This window comes from Oncorhynchus kisutch, linkage group LG13 (assembly GCF_002021735.2).
Source record: "Oncorhynchus kisutch isolate 150728-3 linkage group LG13, Okis_V2, whole genome shotgun sequence".
Classification (NCBI taxonomy): Eukaryota; Metazoa; Chordata; class Actinopteri; order Salmoniformes; family Salmonidae; genus Oncorhynchus; species Oncorhynchus kisutch.
The window spans coordinates 1,274,647-1,298,232 of NC_034186.2; the positions used below are offsets into that span (position 1 = coordinate 1,274,647).

At 43.5% G+C, this 23,586-nt stretch overlaps 1 protein-coding gene across 1 annotated transcript in view; it reads right to left on the reverse strand.

Moving 5' to 3' along the window:
• LOC109880527 (gamma-aminobutyric acid receptor subunit gamma-3) overlaps positions 1 to 23,586 on the reverse strand; it is a 313,558-nt gene that overhangs the window by 28,426 nt on the left and 261,546 nt on the right. Inside the window, 1 exon segment of the mRNA XM_074933749.1 lies at positions 2,000 to 2,137. Within this exon segment, the coding sequence (XP_074789850.1) occupies positions 2,000 to 2,137 (138 nt within the window).

The window sequence follows — 23,586 nt, forward strand, 5'->3', positions numbered from 1 at the left end:
ACCATGACAGTAGTAGAACCAACATGGACTGAAACCATGACAGTAGTAGATCCAATATGAACTGAAACCATGACAGTAGTAGAACCAACATGGACTGAAACCATGACAGTAGTAGATCCAACATGGACTGAAACCATGACAGTAGTAGATCCAATATGGACTGAAACCATGACAGCAGTAGATCCAATATGGACTGAAACCATGACAGTAGTAGAACCAACATGGACTGAAACCATGACAGCAGTAGATCCAACATGGACTGAAACCATGACAGTAGTAGAACCAACATGGACTGAAACCATGACAGTAGTAGAACCAACATGGACTGAAACCATGACAGTAGTAGAACCAACATGGACTGAAACCATGACAGTAGTAGATCCAACATGGACTGAAACCATGACAGTAGTAGATCCAATATGGACTGAAACCATGACAGCAGTAGATCCAATATGGACTGAAACCATGACAGTAGTAGATCCAATATGGACTGAAACCATGACAGTAGTAGAACCAACATGGACTGAAACCATGACAGTAGTAGATCCAATATGGACTGAAACCATGACAGTAGTAGAACCAACATGGACTGAAACCATGACAGCAGTAGATCCAATATGGACTGAAACCATGACAGCAGTAGATCTAACATGGACTGAAACCATGACAGTAGTAGAACCAACATGGACTGAAACCATGACAGCAGTAGATCTAACATGGACTGAAACCATGACAGTAGTAGAACCAACATGGACTGAAACCATGACAGTAGTAGATCCAATATGGACTGAAACCATGACAGTAGTAGATCTAACATGGACTGAAACCATGACAGCAGTAGATCTAACATGGACTGAAACCATGACAGTAGTAGATCCAATATGGACTGAAACCATGACAGTAGTAGAACCAACAAATCTATTCAAAGATCCAATGCAGCCATTTTGTTTCTCAATATCAAATAATTTCCATGTAACAAAAGTTACTTTATTGTTTTAAATTAAAATGGTAAAATGACATTTTTTGCATCTTAGCAAAGAACAATTTCTCCAGCAAGAATATGGGAGTGGTATTGAAATTTACGCAATTATTAACCAGACGAAAATGGAGGGGCGTCATGCTTTTTCAATTTCACTCAGGGGAGGGTTTTGTATGTTTTTATCTCTCTCTCTCTCTCGCTGAGCATTTCGCTTTTGCCTTTCCATTGACTGTTTGATCAGTCACTCTCTGTGCTTGGTGTATCCAGAATGTTGGCGTGTAGAGTGTCTGGCGAATAGCGTAGCGCTTGTAGTGATGATGTAGGGAGCTAACGTGCAACAGAAATGCTGTGTTCCAAACAACTGGGAACTCGGAAATCTCTGACTTCAGACTTCAGTGCGTTCAAGACAACTAAGAACTCGGGGGAAACGATTTGAACTAGTTTTTATTTATTTATTGAGTTCCCTTTTGTCTTGAAAGCACAAAAAAACTCTGGTTGCACAATTATGCAAGGACCAGAGCTCGTGAAAAATTATATTTAAGGGTTTCTTGCAGTCTCTGTCTGCTGAAGAGTCTATAAAAGTTCAATGGAATTTTGGAGTCAAAAAGAGATTGTTCCTCAATGCGGAGAAAAGTCAAATGGATTAAATTGGGTGTTGGAGAAGTTGCTACCGAATGGGGAGGACAACAGTCTGTGGATTTGGGGAGTTTCTCCCATTCTTCTCTGCAGATCCTCTCAAGCTCTGTCAGGTTTGATGGGGAGCATTGCTGCACAGCTATTTTCAGGTCTCTCCAGAGATGTTCGATCAAGTTTAAGTCCGGGCTCTGGCTGGGCCTCTTACTCTTACGAATTGCTAAGGGTAAACTCTGCAAGAGATGTCAGTTTAGAGGGATAGAGAGATAGTGACCAGCAAGAGACAGGGTATCAGTTAACATCTTTATTCATGACTCAGAACACTCACATACACATTCATTAAAATACATTATTACCAAATATAACACTAACGGTAGACAACCTTACCTGCTGTTGTCTTGACTATGTGTGAGGTGTTGCGTAGTCCCATGAAGTCAAACTGATAGAGTCTCCAGGACCTCTGGTCTGATGTCTCCACAGAGTTCTTCCTCCACTTGTAAATCATCTCATCTCTCGGGTAGCCATCTGGAATTACACAGAGCAGGTTAATGAGGTGTGACTACCCATCTGGAATGACACAGAGCAGGTTAATGAGGTGGGACATACCCATCTGGAATTACACAGAGCAGGTTAATGAGGTGTGAATACCCATCTGGAATTACACAGAGCAGGTTAATGAGGTGTGACTAGCCATCTGGAATTACACAGAGCAGGTTAATGAGGTGTGACTAGCCATCTGGAATTACACAGAGCAGGTTAATGAGGCGTGACTACCCATCTGGAATGACACAGAGCAGGTTAATGAGGCGTGACTACCCATCTGGAATTAGACAGAGCAGGTTAATGAGGCGTGACTACCCATCTGGAATTACACAAAGCAGGTTAATGAGGCGTGGCTACCCATCTGGAATGACACAAAGCAGGTTAATGAGGCGTGACTACCCATCTGGAATTACACAGAGCAGGTTAATGAGGTGTGACTGCCCATCTGGAATTACACAGAGCAGGTTAATGAGGTGTGACCACCCATCTGGAATTACACAAAGCAGGTTAATGAGGCGTGACTACCCATCTGGAATTACACAAAGCAGGTTAATGAGGCGTGACTACCCATCTGGAATTACACAGAGCAGGTTAATGAGGTGTGACTGCCCATCTGGAATTACACAGAGCAGGTTAATGAGGTGTGACCACCCATCTGGAATGACACAGAGCAGGATAATGAGGTGTGACTACCCATCTGGAATTACACAGAGCAGGATAATGAGGTGTGACTACCCATCTGGAATTACACAGAGCAGGTTAATGAGGTGTGACTGCCCATCTGGAATTACACAGAGAAGGTTAATGAGGTGTGACCACCCATCTGGAATTACACAGAGCAGGTTAATGAGGTGTGACTACCCATCTGGAATGACACAGAGCAGGTTAATGAGGCGTGACTACCCATCTGGAATTAGACAGAGCAGGTTAATGAGGTGTGACTACCCATCTGGAATTAGACAGAGCAGGTTAATGAGGTGTGACTACACATCTGGAATTACACAGAGCAGGTTAATGAGGTGTGACTACCCATCTGGAATGACACAGAGCAGGTTAATGAGGTGTGACTACCCATCTGGAATGACACAGAGCAGGTTAATGAGGTGTGACTACACATCTGGAATGACACAGAGCAGGTTAATGAGGTGTGACTACACATCTGGAATGACACAGAGCAGATTAATGAGGTGTGACTACACATCTGGAATGACACAGAGCAGGAGAATGAGGTGTGACTACACATCTGGAATGACACAGAGCAGGTTAATGAGGTGTGACTACCCATCTGGAATGACACAGAGCAGGATAATGAGGTGTGACTACCCATCTGGAATGACACAGAGCAGATTAATGAGGTGTGAATACCATTCTGGAATTACACAAAGCAGTTTAATGAGGTGTGAAACCCATCTGGAATTACACAGTATTGTGACCTCTTTATTCTATCTCTTTTTCTGTCTCAATCACTCTCTCTTTCTCCATCTCCCCCTCTCTTGTCTCTCCCCCTCTCTCTTTCTCTACCTCCTCCTTTCTCTCTTTCTCCATCTCCCCCTCTCTTGTCTCTCCCCCTCTCTCTTTCTCTACCTCCCCCTCTCTCTTTCTCCTCCTCCCCCTCTCTTGTCTCTCCCTCTCTCTCTCCACCTCCCCCTCTCTTGTCTCTCCCCTCTCTCTCTTTCTCCACCTCCCCCTCTCTTGTCTCTCTCCCTCTCTCTCTTTCTCCACCACCCCTCTCTTGTCTCTCTCTCTCTTTCTCCACCTCCCCCTCTCTTGTCTCTCTCCCTCCCTCCACCCTAATAATAATATTAATAATGTATTGTATCCCTTTCTGAAAATGTGTTTTACATCTCAAATTCAACAACACAGCATCACCATGGTGATGCTAGATGCTCCAACAGACAGACTGATAGGCCCAGGGTGACATTAGTGTATTTGGTTGGAGCACAGCAAGCTATTGAAAAGACAGTCTGAATGAAGAAGACAGAGTGGGGAGGAAAGCAGAGTAAATGAAAAGGTTTGGTTCAATACAGGAGTCGATTCATCTTTGTGTTAAGGGATGTCCTTCCCATCTGATCATCGCTTTCATTGAGGACAGGCTTGAATTGTGAGGATGACCACAATTTATTTTCATAATGAGCCAAATCTATTGTTTTTCTACACAATGTTGCAAAAAAGAAATGTTGTGATCTATTCAATAAACACAAGTACTGAAAAATTGATAAGTGTGTGGCGGTATAGCAGGAACAGCGGCATCTAGTGTTCAAAATAGGGTACTTTCACACTACTTTATGGTAAATAATTGATCTGAATAGGGGAGAAACAAACACCAGATTCACAGGGAATAACTTACATAGTATGGAGCAGCAATACTCCAAGCCACAGCTACATACTACCTGACAAATATAGATGACTGTTTCCTCATGTCTTACTCATTGGTAGGAAAAAGTTTGGTCCAAATTGGATTTTGGATACTATATTTATTGAATATTATCTGAATCCTATCAATTAAAATGGCACATTTGGGTGCAATTAATTAGCATAAGTTCTCTGAGATAAAATAATTTTCAACAAAATAATGTTGCAGGAATGCCAATCGTATCTGTAATTAATTACACAAACGACTTCAGAACAATCTGAGATGGGGGGTATCAAAATCATATTTTCCTGTGCTTTTTGAAGTGGAATGATCCTGGACAGTCATGTCATGAGGTTGTTTCAGTAGCTACCCAGCTAGCACACAATGTTCTGAGAACCATATGTTTATTAGATCTTGGTGAGAGTATAGTTCTTTTGCATACAACCTTGCCACATCTTTCTGGAAATGGTGCAGGATAATTTATTGGCTTTGGAGCGCACTCAGCACATTTAAGGAACTTGGCAAAATAATATTATTTCCTTGTTATTTTCTTGGTATTTCATTACTGTAACAGAAGGTTTCCTAAAAGTTCAAACATGGTAACATTTCATTAACATTTTGGTAATGTTCTAGGAATGTTCTCAAATAGATCAGAGAACGTTAAGAAGCTACGTTCTTCTTGGGGAATTTCAATATTTTAGCATAATGTTTCCTACAGGTTTCATCATGGTTCTATATGAAATGATGCTTTGAAATTGTTCCAAGAACGTTAAGAAGCAACGTTCTTCTTGGGGGAAGTTCAGACCTTCAGCAGAACATTTCCTACAGGTTTCCTCATGGTTCTATTTAAAGTGGAACTGACAGCATTTTAGCAACATTAAATCTAGTTAAAATTTGTTTATATACACCCCCAGCAAGAATATGCCAATTGTTTCTATAAAATTATTATTATTATATAATTTTTAGAAATGTTCTGGGAAGCGAGCACTTAGATATGGTCATTTTTCACGTTTTCATACTTTCCTAGAATGTTTGGGAATGACGTAGAGTAAGGCATTTGTGAAAATTCTATAGCAATATAGAGTGGGAAAGCAGCTGTGCTTTTGGACAATTAGTAGACACTGCAGTAAATAAAACCCAATAGAAATGTGTCAGTCTTGTCCAGGACCGGACTCTACACAGACCAGTGAACCATAGCCAATCAGAGCTACAGTAGACCTATATGCAAATTAGCCATGTAAAAAGAGCTTAATATGACGTAAAAAGGGCTTTATAAATACATCTGATTTATATGCTAACTGTGGATGGTTGTTCAAGTTCAGCATAGCTAGCTAGCAAAGTGATTCACATTTCTTGCTAGCTAACCAAATGACGCCAGCATCTCTAGCTGTAGCCCCCCAAAAATGATATGGGGGTAAAAAAAATGCCATCCTCCAAACAGCTAGCTTACTAAATAAATAGACACATGAATAGATGCGCTAGTCTATTAGCCACGTTATGACTGTCTTGTGGTCATTGTCCTTGCTCGTTTGATTGTATTGACTTTCACAGCCTTAGTTACATGTGTCCGTTTTAGTACCAAAGAAAATGTAGTCATCGAAACTGAAACAGTGAATCCCGAATAGCTGCATGCAGCAAACAATGTACCAGGCTGTCATTTACAACTTGATATCAATATTTGTTGGATTACCAAGACATTTATTGGTGAATTAGTTATATTAGTCATCCATTGAATCTATTCCGACAACAATGCCTTACTCTACATTATGGAATTTTGAGTCAAATATAACTTATTTTTTAACTGATATTGTTTGTTTCATATTTGCAAAGTAGTTAAAATACCATCAGTTCCACTTTAAAGTCATGTTCTCAAATTGTTCAGAGAAGAACTTTTCATTAAAAAAACACAAGAAAACTTCCGTAACAGTCAGAGAACAATCTAAGACTGTTATTTAAAAACATATACTTTCCTTTCTCAGTGAAACTGTTTCTATCCTCTCTTTGTTAAGTGTGTTCAGGCGAGCCCATTAATTGGCCATACCTGATCTTAATGAGTACTTGTTTCCTTTGAAATGGGGTCTGTTTGAATAGACTCTAAAATGAAGAAGTTTATGTCTAAAAACATGGTTCCATCCTGGATTCCATGGATAGAGAACACAAGATTACAGGTTTGAATCTCATTGATGCCATGTCACAATAGAAAATACATTTGTGTTGCATGATTCATTCCATTCATTCCATGTGTTCTATCTGTGGTTGAAGTTCAAAACAGTTAACCCAAACTAAGCTAGCAGTGTTATTACAAAGTCTTGTATAAACATTTAGTTAAAAGTTTTAAGGAAGTTATTCAAACTTCTAAGAGCAACAACGGCTCAGCCACGAAGTGGTAGGACACACACGCTCACAGAACGGAAACGTCGAGTGCTGACGCTGGTGCGTCGAAATCGTCTGTCCTCGTGTTGCAAAACTCACTACTGAGTTCAAAACTGCCTCTGAAAGCAACGTCGGCACAAGAGCTGTTCTTCGTGAACTTCATGAAATGGGTTTCCATGGCCGAGCAGCTGCACACCAGGCTAAGATCACCATGCGAAATGCCAAGCATCGGCTGGAGCGCCGTAGAGTCTGCCGTAATTGGACTCAGTGGAAGCAAGTGATGAATCCCACATTACCATCTGGTAGTCCGATGGACAAATCTGGGTTTGGCAGATTCCAGGAGACCACTTCCTGCCCGAATGCATAGTGTCAACTGTAAAGTTTGGTGGATGAATAATGGTCTTCGGCTGGTTTTCATGGTTCGGGCCCACTAGTTCCAGTAAAGGGAAATCTTAACGCTTCAGCAAACAATGACATTCCAGACGATTCTGTGCTTCCTACTTTGCGGCAACAGTTTGGGGAAGGCCCAATCCTGTTTCAGCATGACAATGCCCTGGTGCACAAATTGAGGTCCATACAGAAATGGTTTGTTGAGATATGTGTGGAAGAACTTAACTGGCCTGCACCTGACCTCAACCCCATCGAACACATTTGGGATGAATTGGAATGCCGACTGCGTTCCAGGCCTAATCGCCCAACACCAGCTCCCGACGTCACTAATGCTCTTGTGGCTGAATGGAAACAAGTCCCCGCAGCAATTTTCCAACATCTAGTGGAAAGCCTCCAAAGGAGAGTGGAGGCAGTTATTTCAGCAAAAGCAACTCCATATTAATGCTCATTATTTTGGAATGAGATGTTTGGCCAGCAGCTGTCCACATACTTTTGGTCAAGTAGTGTAGCTAGAGTCTAGCACAATGTCTATGATTCATTGTGGTTCAAGAAGACAAAAAAACGTGGATTTTACCTTAGTCTGGTCCAATCAATATGGTCTAATTGCTGTGCTATTCACACATTCAACTGAGCCTATTCATCTTGATGCTCGCAGCATCAACTATATTAATCTAAAATGAACAATTAAGGGACAACGGCTGATTTAAGGGAGAGAAAAAAAACCTGGTCATTTGCAGAGCTAACCTCAGGTCTCAATGAAGGTCTGTAGAGCTAACCTCAGGTCTCAATGAAGGTCTGTAGAGCTAACCTCATAGGTCTTAATGGTCTGTAGAGCTAATCTCATAGGTCTAACCTCAGGTCTCAATGAAGGTCTGTAGAGCTAACCTCAGGTCTTAATGAAGGTCTGTAGAGCTAACCTCATAAGTCTTAATGGTCTGTAGAGCTAACCTCATAGGTTTTAATGGTCTGTAGAGCTAACCTCATAGGTCCAACCTCAGGTCTCAATGAAGGTCTGTAGAGCTAACCTCATAAGTCTTAATGGTCTGTAGAGCTAACCTCATAGGCCTTAATGAAGGTCTGTAGAGCTAACCTCATAGGTCCAACCTCAGGTCTCAATGAAGGTCTGTAGAGCTAACCTCATAGGTTTTAATGGTCTGTAGAGCTAACCTCATAGGTCCAACCTCAGGTCTCAATGAAGGTCTGTAGAGCTAACCTCATAGGTTTCTATGGTCTGTAGAGCTAACCTCATAGGCCTTAATGAAGGTCTGTAGAGCTAACCTCATAGGTCTTAATGAAGGTCTGTAGAGCTAACCTCATAGGTCTTAATGAAGGTCTGTAGAGCTAACCTCATAGGTCTTAATGAAGGTCTGTAGAGCTAACCTCATAGGTTTCTAAGGTCTGTAGAGCTAACCTCATAGGTCTTAATGAAGGTCTGTAGAGCTAACCTCATAGGTCTTAATGAAGGTCTGTAGAGCTAACCTCATAGGTCTTAATGAAGGTCTGTAGAGCTAACCTCATAGGTCTTAATGAAGGTCTGTAGAGCTAACCTCATAGGTCTTAATGAAGGTCTGTAGAGCTAACCTCATAGGTTTCTAAGGTCTGTAGAGCTAACCTCATAGGTCTTAATGAAGGTCTGTAGAGCTAACCTCATAGGTCTTAATGAAGGTCTGTAGAGCTAAATTAAAATGGTTCAAATTGGTTCAAATTAAATATCATATGGCAAAATTGTATATTGTATGATTCAATTAATCACGGGTCTATGTGGAATAGTAAAGTCCTCTACCAAATTTGATATTTCATAAAATCTCACAATTCACAATCATTTGGATATGATGGATCTGTCTTTTCAGACCAAGGTGAGGAGGCGATCATGGCAGGTGAAGAGGCGATCATGGCAGGTGAAGAGGCGATCATGACAGGTGAAGAGGCGATCATGACAGGTGAGGAGGTTATCATGACAGGTGAAGAGGCGATCATGACAGGTGAGGAGGTTATCATGACAGGTGAAGAGGCGATCATGACAGGTGAGGAGGTTATCATGACAGGTGAAGAGGCGATCATGACAGGTGAGGAGGTTATCATGACAGGTGAAGAGGCGATCATGACAGGTGAGGAGGTTATCATGACAGGTGAAGAGGCGATCATGACAGGTGAGGAGGTTATCATGACAGTTTAAATGCTAATATTCTCCCATTCCAGTTTCCATCCTGCCCTTCGCTGCTAATATTCTCTCATTCCAGTTTCCATCCTGCCCTTCGCTGCTAATATTCTCTCATTCCAGTTTCCATCCTGCCCTTCGCTGCTAATATTCTCTCATTCCAGTTTCCATCCTGCCCTTCGCTGCTAATATTCTCTCATTCCAGTTTCCATCCTGTCCTTCGCTGCTAATATTCTCTCATTCCAGTTTCCATCCTGCCCTTCGCTGCTAATATTGTCTCATTCCAGTTTCCATCCTGCCCTTCGCTGCTAATATTCTCTCATTCCAGTTTCCATCCTGCCCTTCGCTGCTAATATTCTCTCAGCCCAGTTTACATCCTGCTTCTGATGAACAGGAAAAACTGAATCAGAGCCTAAATAATCCTGAGTGACACGGTGGTATAATGATAGGTGGAGACGAACACAGAGCAAAATGGCACTTCATCAACCGCAGGGGGAGAGGGAGAGAGCAGGGGAGAGAACAGGGTAGAGGGAGAGAGCAGGGGAGAGGGACAGAGCTGGGGAGAGAACAGGGTAGAGGGAGAGAATGGGGGAGAGGGACAGAGCTGGGGAGAGAACAGGGTAGAGGGAGAGAATGGGGGAGAGGGACAGAGCTGGGGAGAGAACAGGGTAGAGGGAGAGAATGGGGGAGAGGGACAGAGCTGGGGAGAGAACAGGGTAGAGGGAGAGAGCAGGGGAGAGGGACAGAGCTGGGCAGAGAACAGGGTAGAGGGAGAGAATGGGGAGAGGGACAGAGCTGGGGAGAGAACAGGGTAGAGGGAGAGAGCAGGGGAGAGGGACAGAGCTGGGGAGAGAACAGGGTAGAGGGAGAGAATGGGGGAGAGGGACAGAGCTGGGGAGAGAACAGGGTAGAGGGAGAGAGCGGGGGTAAGGGAGAACAGAGGGAGATAAAGAAAGAGAAAGGGGAAGTGGAGGAGAGGGTTGGAGAGAGAGAGAGCAGCTGAAGGGTATGAGGAATGTGAATGAGCTTCTCCTACAACGGGGAACTTTGTTCCGCATCTTTCCATGTATTATCTTTGTCTGAGTTCAGAGCCCCAACAGAATACTTTTCAAAGGCGAAAACCTGGCTTACACAGGCAATATGCAAATCCTGTAATACAAACAAATGATCAGCGATCTCTCTGGACCAGAGGCAAGCAGGTCAAACACTAAGCAGTAACAATGCACAGTGGAGAAACTCATTTATATTAAACCTCATTCAAATCATTAATTCATGAGATCTGGTTGCCTTAATTGATGAATTAAAAGTTCCCTTTTGGACGGATGTAAGAAGATAAAGAGCTTGAAGGGGAACTTCACCCTCTGATTTGGCCTCGTTTTTTGGCTTGCTCCTCAAGAAATGCTGGCGGCCATGACAGAAGCCAAACGTGAGTAGGCTTGGGGGTGTGGTTTGATGTGGGTGTGTCCTTGCCACCACCAAGACACACCCCATCTGTCAGAACCTTGTCCACAGCGGTTTCCTCTCCACTCAGTTACAACAAACCTCCTACAGGTCAATAACTACAGGCAGATGTACGGTCAGATGCCAGAGATCCAGTTGTGTACCCCCTCTAGCACCAGGGTTAGAGCACTCTCAAATGTTATTTTTTGCCATCATTGTAAGACTGCCACACACACACACACAATACCATACATTTATTAAAACATAAGAATTCGTGTGAGTTGTCGTCACAACCAGGCTCGTGGGAAGTGACAAAGAGCTCTTATAGGACCAGGGCACAAATGTAATAATCAATCATTTTGCTCTTTATTTAACCATCTATAAAACCTTATTTCTTCATCAGGTTAATGAGAAGGGTGTGCTTGAAAGGATGCACATAACTCTGCAATGTTGGGTTGTATTGGAGAGAGTCTCAGTCTTAAATCATTTTCCACAGTCTGTGCCTGTATTTAGTTTTCATGAGGGCTGAGAATCCACTCTCACATAGGTACGTGGTTGCAAAGGGCATCAGTGTCTTAACAGTGTGCTTTGCCAAGGCAGTATACTCTGAGTGCAGCCCGATCCAGAAATCTGGTAGTGGCTTCTGATTACATTTTCACAGAACAGCTTGTTGCAATTTCAATGAGGCTCTCTTGTTCAGATATTGGTAAGTGGACTGGAGGCAGGCCTTGAAAGGGATAACGAATCCTGTTTGTGTCATCCGTTTCGGGAAATTACCTGCTTAATTGAGCACCCAACTCACTCAGGTATTTCGCTTTATCACGTTTGACATTGTCCGTAAGCTTGAGTTCATTTGCAAACACAAAAAAAATCATACAATGATGGAAAGACCTGTGTGTTGTTCTTGTTAATGCAGACAGAGAGGAGCTCCAACTTCTTAATCATAGCCTCAATTTTGTCCTGCACAGAGTTGCGGAGAGTCCCTGTAATTCAGATCATTCAGGCGAGAAAAGACATCACCCAGATGGGTTTCTCACAAGACTGGCCTATCATGAATCAGCAGTCAGACAAGTTTAAATTATGTTCAGTTAAGAAAACTCTCAATTAAAAAAAACCTGTCAATACTTTGACCCTTGATAACCTGCGCCCTTCTGTATGCTGTAGAAGCGTTACATGGTCGCTGCCCATATTGCAGAAAATGCACAAGAGTTCAGGGCCCTTGTTTTAAGTGAACCATTTTCACTGTAGTGTCCATAACACCTTTCGAGCTGTCAGGTATTCCCTTGGCAGCAAGAGCCTCTCGGTGGATGCTGCAGTGTACCCAAGAGCCTCTCGGTGGATGCTGCAGTGTACCCAAGAGCCTCTCGGTGGATGCTGCAGTGTACCCAAGAGCCTCTCGGTGGATGCTGCAGTGTACCCAAGAGCCTCTCGGTGGATGCTGCAGTGTACCCAAGAGCCTCTTGGTGGATGCTGCAGTGTACCCAAGAGCCTCTCGGTGGATGCTGCAGTGTACGCAAGAGCCTCTCGGTGGATGCTGCAGTGTACCCAAGAGCCTCTCGGTGGATGCTGCAGTGTACCCAAGAGCCTCTCGGTGGATGCTACAGTGTACCCAAGAGCCTCTCGGTGGATGCTGCAGTGTACCCAAGAGCCTCTCGGTGGATGCTGCAGTGTACCTAAGAGCCTCTCGGTGGATGCTGCAGTGTACCCAAGAGCCTCTCGGTGGATGCTGCAGTGTACCCAAGAGCCTCTCGGTGGATGCTGCAGTGTACCCAAGAGCCTCTCGGTGGATGCTGCAGTGTACCCAAGAGCCTCTCGGTGGATGCTGCAGTGTACCCAAGAGCCTCTCGGTGGATGCTACAGTGTACCCAAGAGCCTCTCGGTGGATGCTGCAGTGTACCCAAGAGCCTCTCGGTGGATGCTGCAGTGTACCCAAGAGCCTCTCGGTGGATGCTGCAGTGTACCCAAGAGCCTCTCGGTGGATGCTGCAGTGTACCCAAGAGCCTCTCGGTGGATGCTGCAGTGTACCCAAGAGCCTCTCGGTGGATGCTGCAGTGTACCCAAGAGCCTCTCGGTGGATGCTGCAGTGTACCCAAGAGCCTCTCGGTGGATGCTGCAGTGTACCCAAGAGACATCAGGAGCAACTGCTTGTACGCGCGTTACCACTCCACTATGTCTCCCTGTCATGGCTTTTGCGTCATCAGCACAGCTACGTTTGATAACATATACGGACCGTTAGTGGAATTTCTGCGAGACGGTTAATGTGATTGGATATGAATTATTTGACATTGTGTTATTTCGCAGAACAATAGATGGTTTCAATTTTGGCAGTGAAACAAGGCTACTCAGGCGAGATAAGAAAAAAACCCCTGAATGTACAGCCCCGTTGGAAAATGGACCGCTTGAAACTGTTTAAAAAATCAAATGTGAATCACATTCTGACGGCATTACCCCAGTTTGGGAATACCTGCTACAGATCAATATGAGAATGCTGAGTTTCTGTAGATATTCTAAAACTAAGTGTTTTGATAACTTTTAAATGTAGTAACAGGTCCATATAGAATAAACCATCCTTTACATAATACCATAGAAGAAGTGTCAGTATCAAGCCTGTCTGTCAGAGTAAAACCATAGAAGAAGTGTCAGTATCAAGCCTGTCTGTCAGAGTAAAACCATAGAAGAAGTGTCAGTATCAAGCCTGTCTGTCAGAGTAAAACCAAATAGAAGAAGTGTCAGTATCAAGCCTGTCTGTCAGAGTAAAACCATAGACGAAGTGTTAGTATCAAGCCTATCTGTCAGAGTAAAACCATAGAAGAAGTGTTATCCCGTGTGATGTCCCGTATATAACAGGAGTTCCCTGATCCAGAACCATCCTTTACATAAAACCATAGAAGAAGTGTTCTTTCTGTGTGATGCCCCGTATATAACAGGAGTTCCCTGATCCAGAATATACAGGGTTTCTCCCTCCCAATATGTACTGATCCTGGTCCAGAATACACAGAGTTCCTCCCTCCCCATATTGACTGATCCTGGTCCAGAATACACAGGGTTTCTCCCTCCTCATATTGACTGATACCTGATCCTGGTCCAGAATACACAGGGTTTCTCCCTCCTCATATTGACTGATACCTGATCCTGGTCCAGAATACACAGGGTTCCTCCCTCCTCATGTTGACTGATCCTGGTCCAGAATACACAGGGTTCTGCTTCTCCACCTGCATTGCTTGCTGTTTGGGGTTTTAGGCTGGGTTTCTGTACAGCACTTTGAGATATCAGCTGATGTACGAAGGGCTATATAAATAAATTTGATTTGATTTGATTTGATTCCTCCCTCCCCATATGGACTGATCCTGGTCCAGAATATACAGAGTTCCTCCCTCCCCATATGGACTGATCATGGTGCAGAATACACAGGGTTCCTCCCTCCTCATACTGACTATTTTGGTACTCACCTCTTGAGAATGTAGTCCATTTTGTTTTGAAATCAGAATTGGTCCATCTTATCAAGGCACAAGGCAAGACCCAGACACAGACAAAGGAGGCAGATGGTTGGAGTCTTACAATGTTTATTAATCCAAAGGGGTAGGCAAGAGAATGTTTGTGGACAGGCAAACAGGTCCAAACCAGATCAGTCCAGGAGGTACAGAGTGGCAGACAGGCTCATTGTCAAGGCAAGCAGAATGGTCAGGCAGGCGGGTACAGAGTCCAGGAGGTACAGAGTGGCAGACAGGCTCGTGGTCAAGGCAGGCAGAATGGTCAGGCAGGTGGGTACAGAGTCCAGAAACAGGCAAGGGTCAAAATGGGGAGGACGAGAAAAAGGAGAATAGCAGAAAGTGTATGGGGAAAAACCACACTGGTTGACGTGACTAAACATACAAGACGAACTGGCACAGAGAGACAGGAAACACAGGGATAAATACACTGGTACAGAGAGACAGGAAACACAGGGATAAATACACTGGTACAGAGAGACAGGAAACACAGGGATAAATACACTGGTACAGAGAGACAGGAAACACAGGGATAAATACACTGGTACAGAGAGACAGGAAACACAGGGATAAATACACTGGTACAGAGAGACAGGAAACACAGGGATAAATACACTGGTACAGAGAGACAGGAAACACAGGGATAAATACACTGGTACAGAGAGACAGGAAACACAGGGATAAATACACTGGTACAGAGAGACAGGAAACATAGGGATAAATACACTGGTACAGAGAGACAGGAAACACAGGGATAAATACACTGGTACAGAGAGACAGGAAACACAGGGATAAATACACTGGTACAGGGAGACAGGAAACACAGGGATAAATACACTGGGAAGGAGAGACAGGAAACACAGGGATAAATACACTGGGGAAAATAAGCAACTCCTGGGTGGGGGGGGGGACAATCACAGGAACAGGTGAAACAGGGTTGGATAGAAAATAAATGGGTTGGATGGAGAATAAATGGGTTGGATGGAGAATAAATGGGTTGGATGGAGAATAAATGGGTTGGATGGAGAATAAATGGGTTGGATGGAGAATAAATGGGATGGATGGAGAATAAATGGGTTGGATGGAGAATGAATGGGTTGGATGGAGAATAAATGGGTTGGATGGAGAATAAAACTCTCTTCTCTGTATACATCAATGAGGTCGCTCTTGCTGCTGGTGAGTCCCTGATCCACCTCTACGCAGACGACACCATTCTGTATACTTCCGGCCCTTCTTTGGACACTGTGTTAACAACCCTCCAGGCAAGCTTCAATGCCATACAACTCTCCTTCCGTGGCCTCCAATTGCTCTTAAATACAAGTAAAACTAAATGCATGCTCTTCAACCGATCGCTACCTGCACCTACCCGCCTGTCCAACATCACTACTCTGGACGGCTCTGACTTAGAATACGTGGACAACTACAAATACTTAGGTGTCTGGTTAGACTGTAAACTCTCCTTCCAGACCCATATCAAACATCTCCAATCCAAAGTTAAATCTAGAATTGGCTTCCTATTTCGCAAAACAAAGCATCCTTCACTCATGCTGCCAAACATACCCTTGTAAAACTGACCATCCTACCAATCCTCGACTTTGGCGATGTCATTTACAAAATAGCCTCCAATACCCTACTCAACAAATTGGATGCCGTCTATCACAGTGCAATCCGTTTTATCACCAAAGCCCCATATACTACCCACCATTGCGACCTGTACGCTCTCGTTGGCTGGCCCTCGCTTCATACTCGTCACCAAACCCACTGGCTCCATGTCATCTACAAGACACTGCTAGGTAAAGTCCCCCCTTATCTCAGCTCGCTGGTCACGATAGCATCTCCCACCTGTAGCACACGCTCCAGCAGGTATATCTCTCTAGTCACCCCCAAAACCAATTCTTTCTTTGGCCGCCTCTCCTTCCAGTTCTCTGCTGCCAATGACTGGAACGAACTACAAAAATCTCTGAAACTGGAAACACTTATCTCCCTCACTAGCTTTAAGCACCAACTGTCAGAGCAGCTCACAGATTACTGCACCTGTACATAGCCCACCTATAATTTAGCCCAAACAACTACCTCTTTCCCAACTGTATTTAATTTTTATTTATTTATTTATTTTGCTCCTTTGCACCCCATTATTTTTATTTCTACTTTGCACATTCTTCCATTGCAAAACTACCATTCCAGTGTTTTACTTGCTATATTGTATTTACTTTGCCACCATGGCCTTTTTTGCCTTTACCTCCCTTCTCACCTCATTTGCTCACATCGTATATAGACTTGTTTATACTGTATTATTGACTGTATGTTTGTTTTACTCCATGTGTAACTCTGTGTCGTTGTATCTGTCGAACTGCTTTGCTTTATCTTGGCCAGGTCGCAATTGTAAATGAGAACTTGTTCTCAACTTGCCTACCTGGTTCAATAAAGGTAAAATAAATTTAAAACAATTTAAAAAATGGGTTGGATGTAGAATAAATGGGTTGGATGGAGAATAAATGGGATGGGATGTAGAATAAATGGGTTGGATTTAGAATAAATGGGTTGGATGGATGGCTTCGATAGTCCAGCAATCGAATTGAAAGTCGTTCATATGCTAATAATCAAAATAGTCTGCTTAAAAATATCTTGCATTCATGATTCTTAGAGAAAGTCAGAACAAGCTCCAAAGGAACCTGAATTTCCTGGCGCATGAAGGCTACACCTACAGACGGGAATGATAGACAGCAAATAAATCCTTCTGGAAGTGCACCGGATATGAAGCTTTCGAATGCCGAGGTGCATAACCCTCACTGATGGGGTGATATCCAAGTTATTTGGAGAACACAACCATATACTGGACCCGGATTCTGATGCGAAAATGTGATTAATGGCCTGAAGGAGAGAAGACTGGAGACCCAGGAAGAAAACAACCAAGTTGTGGAACGTGGTACACACGGCTTGCCTGCGTCTGTTTGGAGAGAAAATATATGATTTAAAACTGAAACAAAATGTACCTTCGGAAAGTTTTCAGACCCCTTTACTTTTTACACACTTTGTTACGTAACAGCCTTATTCTAAAATGTATTAAATCGTTTTCCCCCCCCACCCATCATCAATCTACACAAATTACCCCATAATGACTTGGAGAGCCTGTGAAAGGGTGATATAATAGACAGCCAAGTGGAAAACTGCATTTTGTTCTGAAGAAAGGACGAAGCTTTCTGCTAATGCACTTCACAAGCAAAATGACTATACTAGTTGTATCTGCTTGGCTGGGGAATGACTATACTAGTTGTATCTGCTTGGCTGGGGAATGACTATACTAGTTGTATCTGCTTGGCTGGGGAATGACTATACTAGTTGTATCTGCTTGGCTGGGGAATGACTATACTAGTTGTATCTGCTTGGCTGGGGAATGACTATACTAGTTGTATCTGCTTGGCTGGGGAATGACTATACTAGTTGTATCTGCTTGGCTGGGGAATGACTATACTAGTTGTATCTGCTTGGCTGGGGAATGACTATACTAGTTGTATCTGCTTGGCTGGGGAATGACTATACTAGTTGTATCTGCTTGGCTGGAGAATGACTATACTAGTTGTATCTGCTTGGCTGGGGAATGACTATACTAGTTGTATCTGCTTGGCTGGGGAATGACTATACTAGTTGTATCTGCTTGGCTGGGGAATGACTATACTAGTTGTATCTGCTTGGCTGGGGAATGACTATACTAGTTGTATCTGCTTGGCTGGGGAATGACTATACTAGTTGTATCTGCTTGGCTGGGGAATGACTATACTAGTTGTATCTGCTTGGCTGGGGAATGACTATACTAGTTGTATCTGCTTGGCTGGGGAATTAGTCTACTAGTTGTATCTGCTTGGCTGGGGAATGACTATACTAGTTGTATCTGCTTGGCTGGGGAATGACTATACTAGTTGTATCTGCTTGGCTGGGGAATGACTATACTAGTTGTATCTGCTTGGCTGGGGAATGACTATACTAGTTGTATCTGCTTGGCTGGGGAATGACTATACTAGTTGTATCTGCTTGGCTGGGGAATGACTATACTAGTTGTATCTGCTTGGCTGGGGAATGACTATACTAGTTGTATCTGCTTGGCTGGGGAATGACTATACTAGTTGTATCTGCTTGGCTGGGGAATGACTATACTAGTTGTATCTGCTTGGCTGGGGAATGACTATACTAGTTGTATCTGCTTGGCTGGGGAATGACTATACTAGTTGTATCTGCTTGGCTGGGGAATGACTATACTAGTTGTATCTGCTTGGCTGGGGAATGACTATACTAGTTGTATCTGCTTGGCTGGGGAATTACTATACTAGTTGTATCTGCTTGGCTGGGGAATGACTATACTAGTTGTATCTGCTTGGCTGGGGAATGACTATACTAGTTGTATCTGCTTGGCTGGGGAATGACTATACTAGTTGTATCTGCTTGGCTGGGGAATGACTATACTAGTTGTATCTGCTTGGCTGGGGAATGACTATACTAGTTGTATCTGCTTGGCTGGGGAATGACTATACTAGTTGTATCTGCTTGGCTGGGGAATTACTATACTAGTTGTATCTGCTTGGCTGGGGAATTACTATACTAGTTGTATCTGCTTGGCTGGGGAATGACTATACTAGTTGTATCTGCTTGGCTGGGGAATGACTATACTAGTTGTATCTGCTTGGCTGGGGAATTACTATACTAGTTGTATCTGCTTGGCTGGGGAATGACTATACTAGTTGTATCTGCTTGGCTGGGGAATGACTATACTAGTTGTATCTGCTTGGCTGGGGAATGACTATACTAGTTGTATCTGCTTGGCTGGGGAATGACTATACTAGTTGTATCTGCTTGGCTGGGGAATTACTATACTAGTTGTATCTGCTTGGCTGGGGAATGACTATACTAGTTGTATCTGCTTGGCTGGGGAATGACTATACTAGTTGTATCTGCTTGGCTGGGGAATGACTATACTAGTTGTATCTGCTTGGCTGGGGAATGACTATACTAGTTGTATCTGCTTGGCTGGGGAATGACTATACTAGTTGTATCTGCTTGGCTGGGGAATGACTATACTAGTTGTATCTGCTTGGCTGGGGAATGACTATACTAGTTGTATCTGCTTGGCTGGGGAATGACTATACTAGTTGTATCTGCTTGGCTGGGGAATGACTATACTAGTTGTATCTGCTTGGCTGGGGAATGACTATACTAGTTGTATCTGCTTGGCTGGGGAATGACTATACTAGTTGTATCTGCTTGGCTGGGGAATGACTATACTAGTTGTATCTGCTTGGCTGGGGAATGACTATACTAGTTGTATCTGCTTGGCTGGGGAATGACTATACTAGTTGTATCTGCTTGGCTGGGGAATGACTATACTAGTTGTATCTGCTTGGCTGGGGAATGACTATACTAGTTGTATCTGCTTGGCTGGGGAATGACTATACTAGTTGTATCTGCTTGGCTGGGGAATGACTATACTAGTTGTATCTGCTTGGCTGGGGAATGACTATACTAGTTGTATCTGCTTGGCTGGGGAATGACTATACTAGTTGTATCTGCTTGGCTGGGGAATGACTATACTAGTTGTATCTGCTTGGCTGGGGAATGACTATACTAGTTGTATCTGCTTGGCTGGGGAATGACTATACTAGTTGTATCTGCTTGGCTGGGGAATGACTATACTAGTTGTATCTGCTTGGCTGGGGAATTACTATACTAGTTGTATCTGCTTGGCTGGGGAATGACTATACTAGTTGTATCTGCTTGGCTGGGGAATGACTATACTAGTTGTATCTGCTTGGCTGGGGAATTACTATACTAGTTGTATCTGCTTGGCTGGGGAATGACTATACTAGTTGTATCTGCTTGGCTGGGGAATGACTATACTAGTTGTATCTGCTTGGCTGGGGAATGACTATACTAGTTGTATCTGCTTGGCTGGGGAATGACTATACTAGTTGTATCTGCTTGGCTGGGGAATTACTATACTAGTTGTATCTGCTTGGCTGGGGAATGACTATACTAGTTGTATCTGCTTGGCTGGGGAATGACTATACTAGTTGTATCTGCTTGGCTGGGGAATGACTATACTAGTTGTATCTGCTTGGCTGGGGAATGACTATACTAGTTGTATCTGCTTGGCTGGGGAATGACTATACTAGTTGTATCTGCTTGGCTGGGGAATGACTATACTAGTTGTATCTGCTTGGCTGGGGAATTACTATACTAGTTGTATCTGCTTGGCTGGGGAATGACTATACTAGTTGTATCTGCTTGGCTGGGGAATGACTATACTAGTTGTATCTGCTTGGCTGGGGAATGACTATACTAGTTGTATCTGCTTGGCTGGGGAATGACTATACTAGTTGTATCTGCTTGGCTGGGGAATGACTATACTAGTTGTATCTGCTTGGCTGGGGAATGACTATACTAGTTGTATCTGCTTGGCTGGGGAATTAGTCTACTAGTTGTATCTGCTTGGCTGGGGAATGACTATACTAGTTGTATCTGCTTGGCTGGGGAATGACTATACTAGTTGTATCTGCTTGGCTGGGGAATGACTATACTAGTTGTATCTGCTTGGCTGGGGAATGACTATACTAGTTGTATCTGCTTGGCTGGGGAATGACTATACTAGTTGTATCTGCTTGGCTGGGGAATGACTATACTAGTTGTATCTGCTTGGCTGGGGAATGACTATACTAGTTGTATCTGCTTGGCTGGGGAATGACTATACTAGTTGTATCTGCTTGGCTGGGGAATGACTATACTAGTTGTATCTGCTTGGCTGGGGAATGACTATACTAGTTGTATCTGCTTGGCTGGGGAATTAGTCTACTAGTTGTATCTGCTTGGCTGGGGAATGACTATACTAGTTGTATCTGCTTGGCTGGGGAATTACTATACTAGTTGTATCTGCTTGGCTGGGGAATGACTATACTAGTTGTATCTGCTTGGCTGGGGAATGACTATACTAGTTGTATCTGCTTGGCTGGGGAATGACTATACTAGTTGTATCTGCTTGGCTGGGGAATGACTATACTAGTTGTATCTGCTTGGCTGGGGAATTAGTCTACTAGTTGTATCTGCTTGGCTGGGGAATGACTATACTAGTTGTATCTGCTTGGCTGGGGAATGACTATACTAGTTGTATCTGCTTGGCTGGGGAATGACTATACTAGTTGTATCTGCTTGGCTGGGGAATTAGTCTACTAGTTGTATCTGCTTGGCTGGGGAATTAGTCTACTAGTTGTATCTGCTTGGCTGGGGAATTAGTCTACTAGTTGTATCTGCTTGGCTGGGGAATTAGTCTACTAGTTGTATCTGCTTGGCTGGGGAATTAGTCTACTAGTTGTATCTGCTTGGCTGGGGAATTAGTCTACTAGTTGTATCTGCTTGGCTGGGGAATGACTATACTAGTTGTATCTGCTTGGCTGGGGAATGACTATACTAGTTGTATCTGCTTGGCTGGGGAATGACTATACTAGTTGTATCTGCTTGGCTGGGGAATGACTATACTAGTTGTATCTGCTTGGCTGGGGAATGACTATACTAGTTGTATCTGCTTGGCTGGGGAATTAGTCTACTAGTTGTATCTGCTTGGCTGGGGAATGACTATACTAGTTGTATCTGCTTGGCTGGGGAATTAGTCTACTAGTTGTATCTGCTTGGCTGGGGAATGACTATACTAGTTGTATCTGCTTGGCTGGGGAATGACTATACTAGTTGTATCTGCTTGGCTGGGGAATTAGTCTACTAGTTGTATCTGCTTGGCTGGGGAATGACTATACTAGTTGTATCTGCTTGGCTGGGGAATGACTATACTAGTTGTATCTGCTTGGCTGGGGAATGACTATACTAGTTGTATCTGCTTGGCTGGGGAATTAGTCTACTAGTTGTATCTGCTTGGCTGGGGAATTAGTCTACTAGTTGTATCTGCTTGGCTGGGGAATGACTATACTAGTTGTATCTGCTTGGCTGGGGAATGACTATACTAGTTGTATCTGCTTGGCTGGGGAATGACTATACTAGTTGTATCTGCTTGGCTGGGGAATGACTATACTAGTTGTATCTGCTTGGCTGGGGAATTAGTCTACTAGTTGTATCTGCTTGGCTGGGGAATTAGTCTACTAGTTGTATCTGCTTGGCTGGGGAATGACTATACTAGTTGTATCTGCTTGGCTGGGGAATTAGTCTACTAGTTGTATCTGCTTGGCTGGGGAATTAGTCTACTAGTTGTATCTGCTTGGCTGGGGAATTAGTCTACTAGTTGTATCTGCTTGGCTGGGGAATGACTATACTAGTTGTATCTGCTTGGCTGGGGAATTAGTCTACTAGTTGTATCTGCTTGGCTGGGGAATTAGTCTACTAGTTGTATCTGCTTGGCTGGGGAATGACTATACTAGTTGTATCTGCTTGGCTGGGGAATTAGTCTACTAGTTGTATCTGCTTGGCTGGGGAATTAGTCTACTAGTTGTATCTGCTTGGCTGGGGAATTAGTCTACTAGTTGTATCTGCTTGGCTGGGGAATTAGTCTACTAGTTGTATCTGCTTGGCTGGGGAATTAGTCTACTAGTTGTATCTGCTTGGCTGGGGAATTACTATACTAGTTGTATCTGCTTGGCTGGGGAATGACTATACTAGTTGTATCTGCTTGGCTGGGGAATGACTATACTAGTTGTATCTGCTTGGCTGGGGAATGACTATACTAGTTGTATCTGCTTGGCTGGGGAATTAGTCTACTAGTTGTATCTGCTTGGCTGGGGAATTAGTCTACTAGTTGTATCTGCTTGGCTGGGGAATTAGTCTACTAGTTGTATCTGCTTGGCTGGGGAATTAGTCTACTAGTTGTATCTGCTTGGCTGGGGAATTAGTCTACTAGTTGTATCTGCTTGGCTGGGGAATTAGTCTACTAGTTTATCAAACTGTTTTTTTTTATATACATGTTCGCATCTAAACGTAACACACATTACCTGTCGTTGTTGATGAAGCCGTCTGTGTCAACAGGGCAGTAACTCGGGTCGCTATCAGAGGCCTCATAATGGTGTGTCCTTTTCATAAGAGTCGAGGGAGACTGGCTACAACGGAGGAACTGTCACAACTAGTGTCGTATGATTATGAGACTAATTCCGTGCTTTACAGGTGTAGACTGACTGGTTCCAGATTGGATTAGATTCAGGCTATTACACTATGCAACCAACTGTGACATGTTTTACTGTGGCCATTTGCT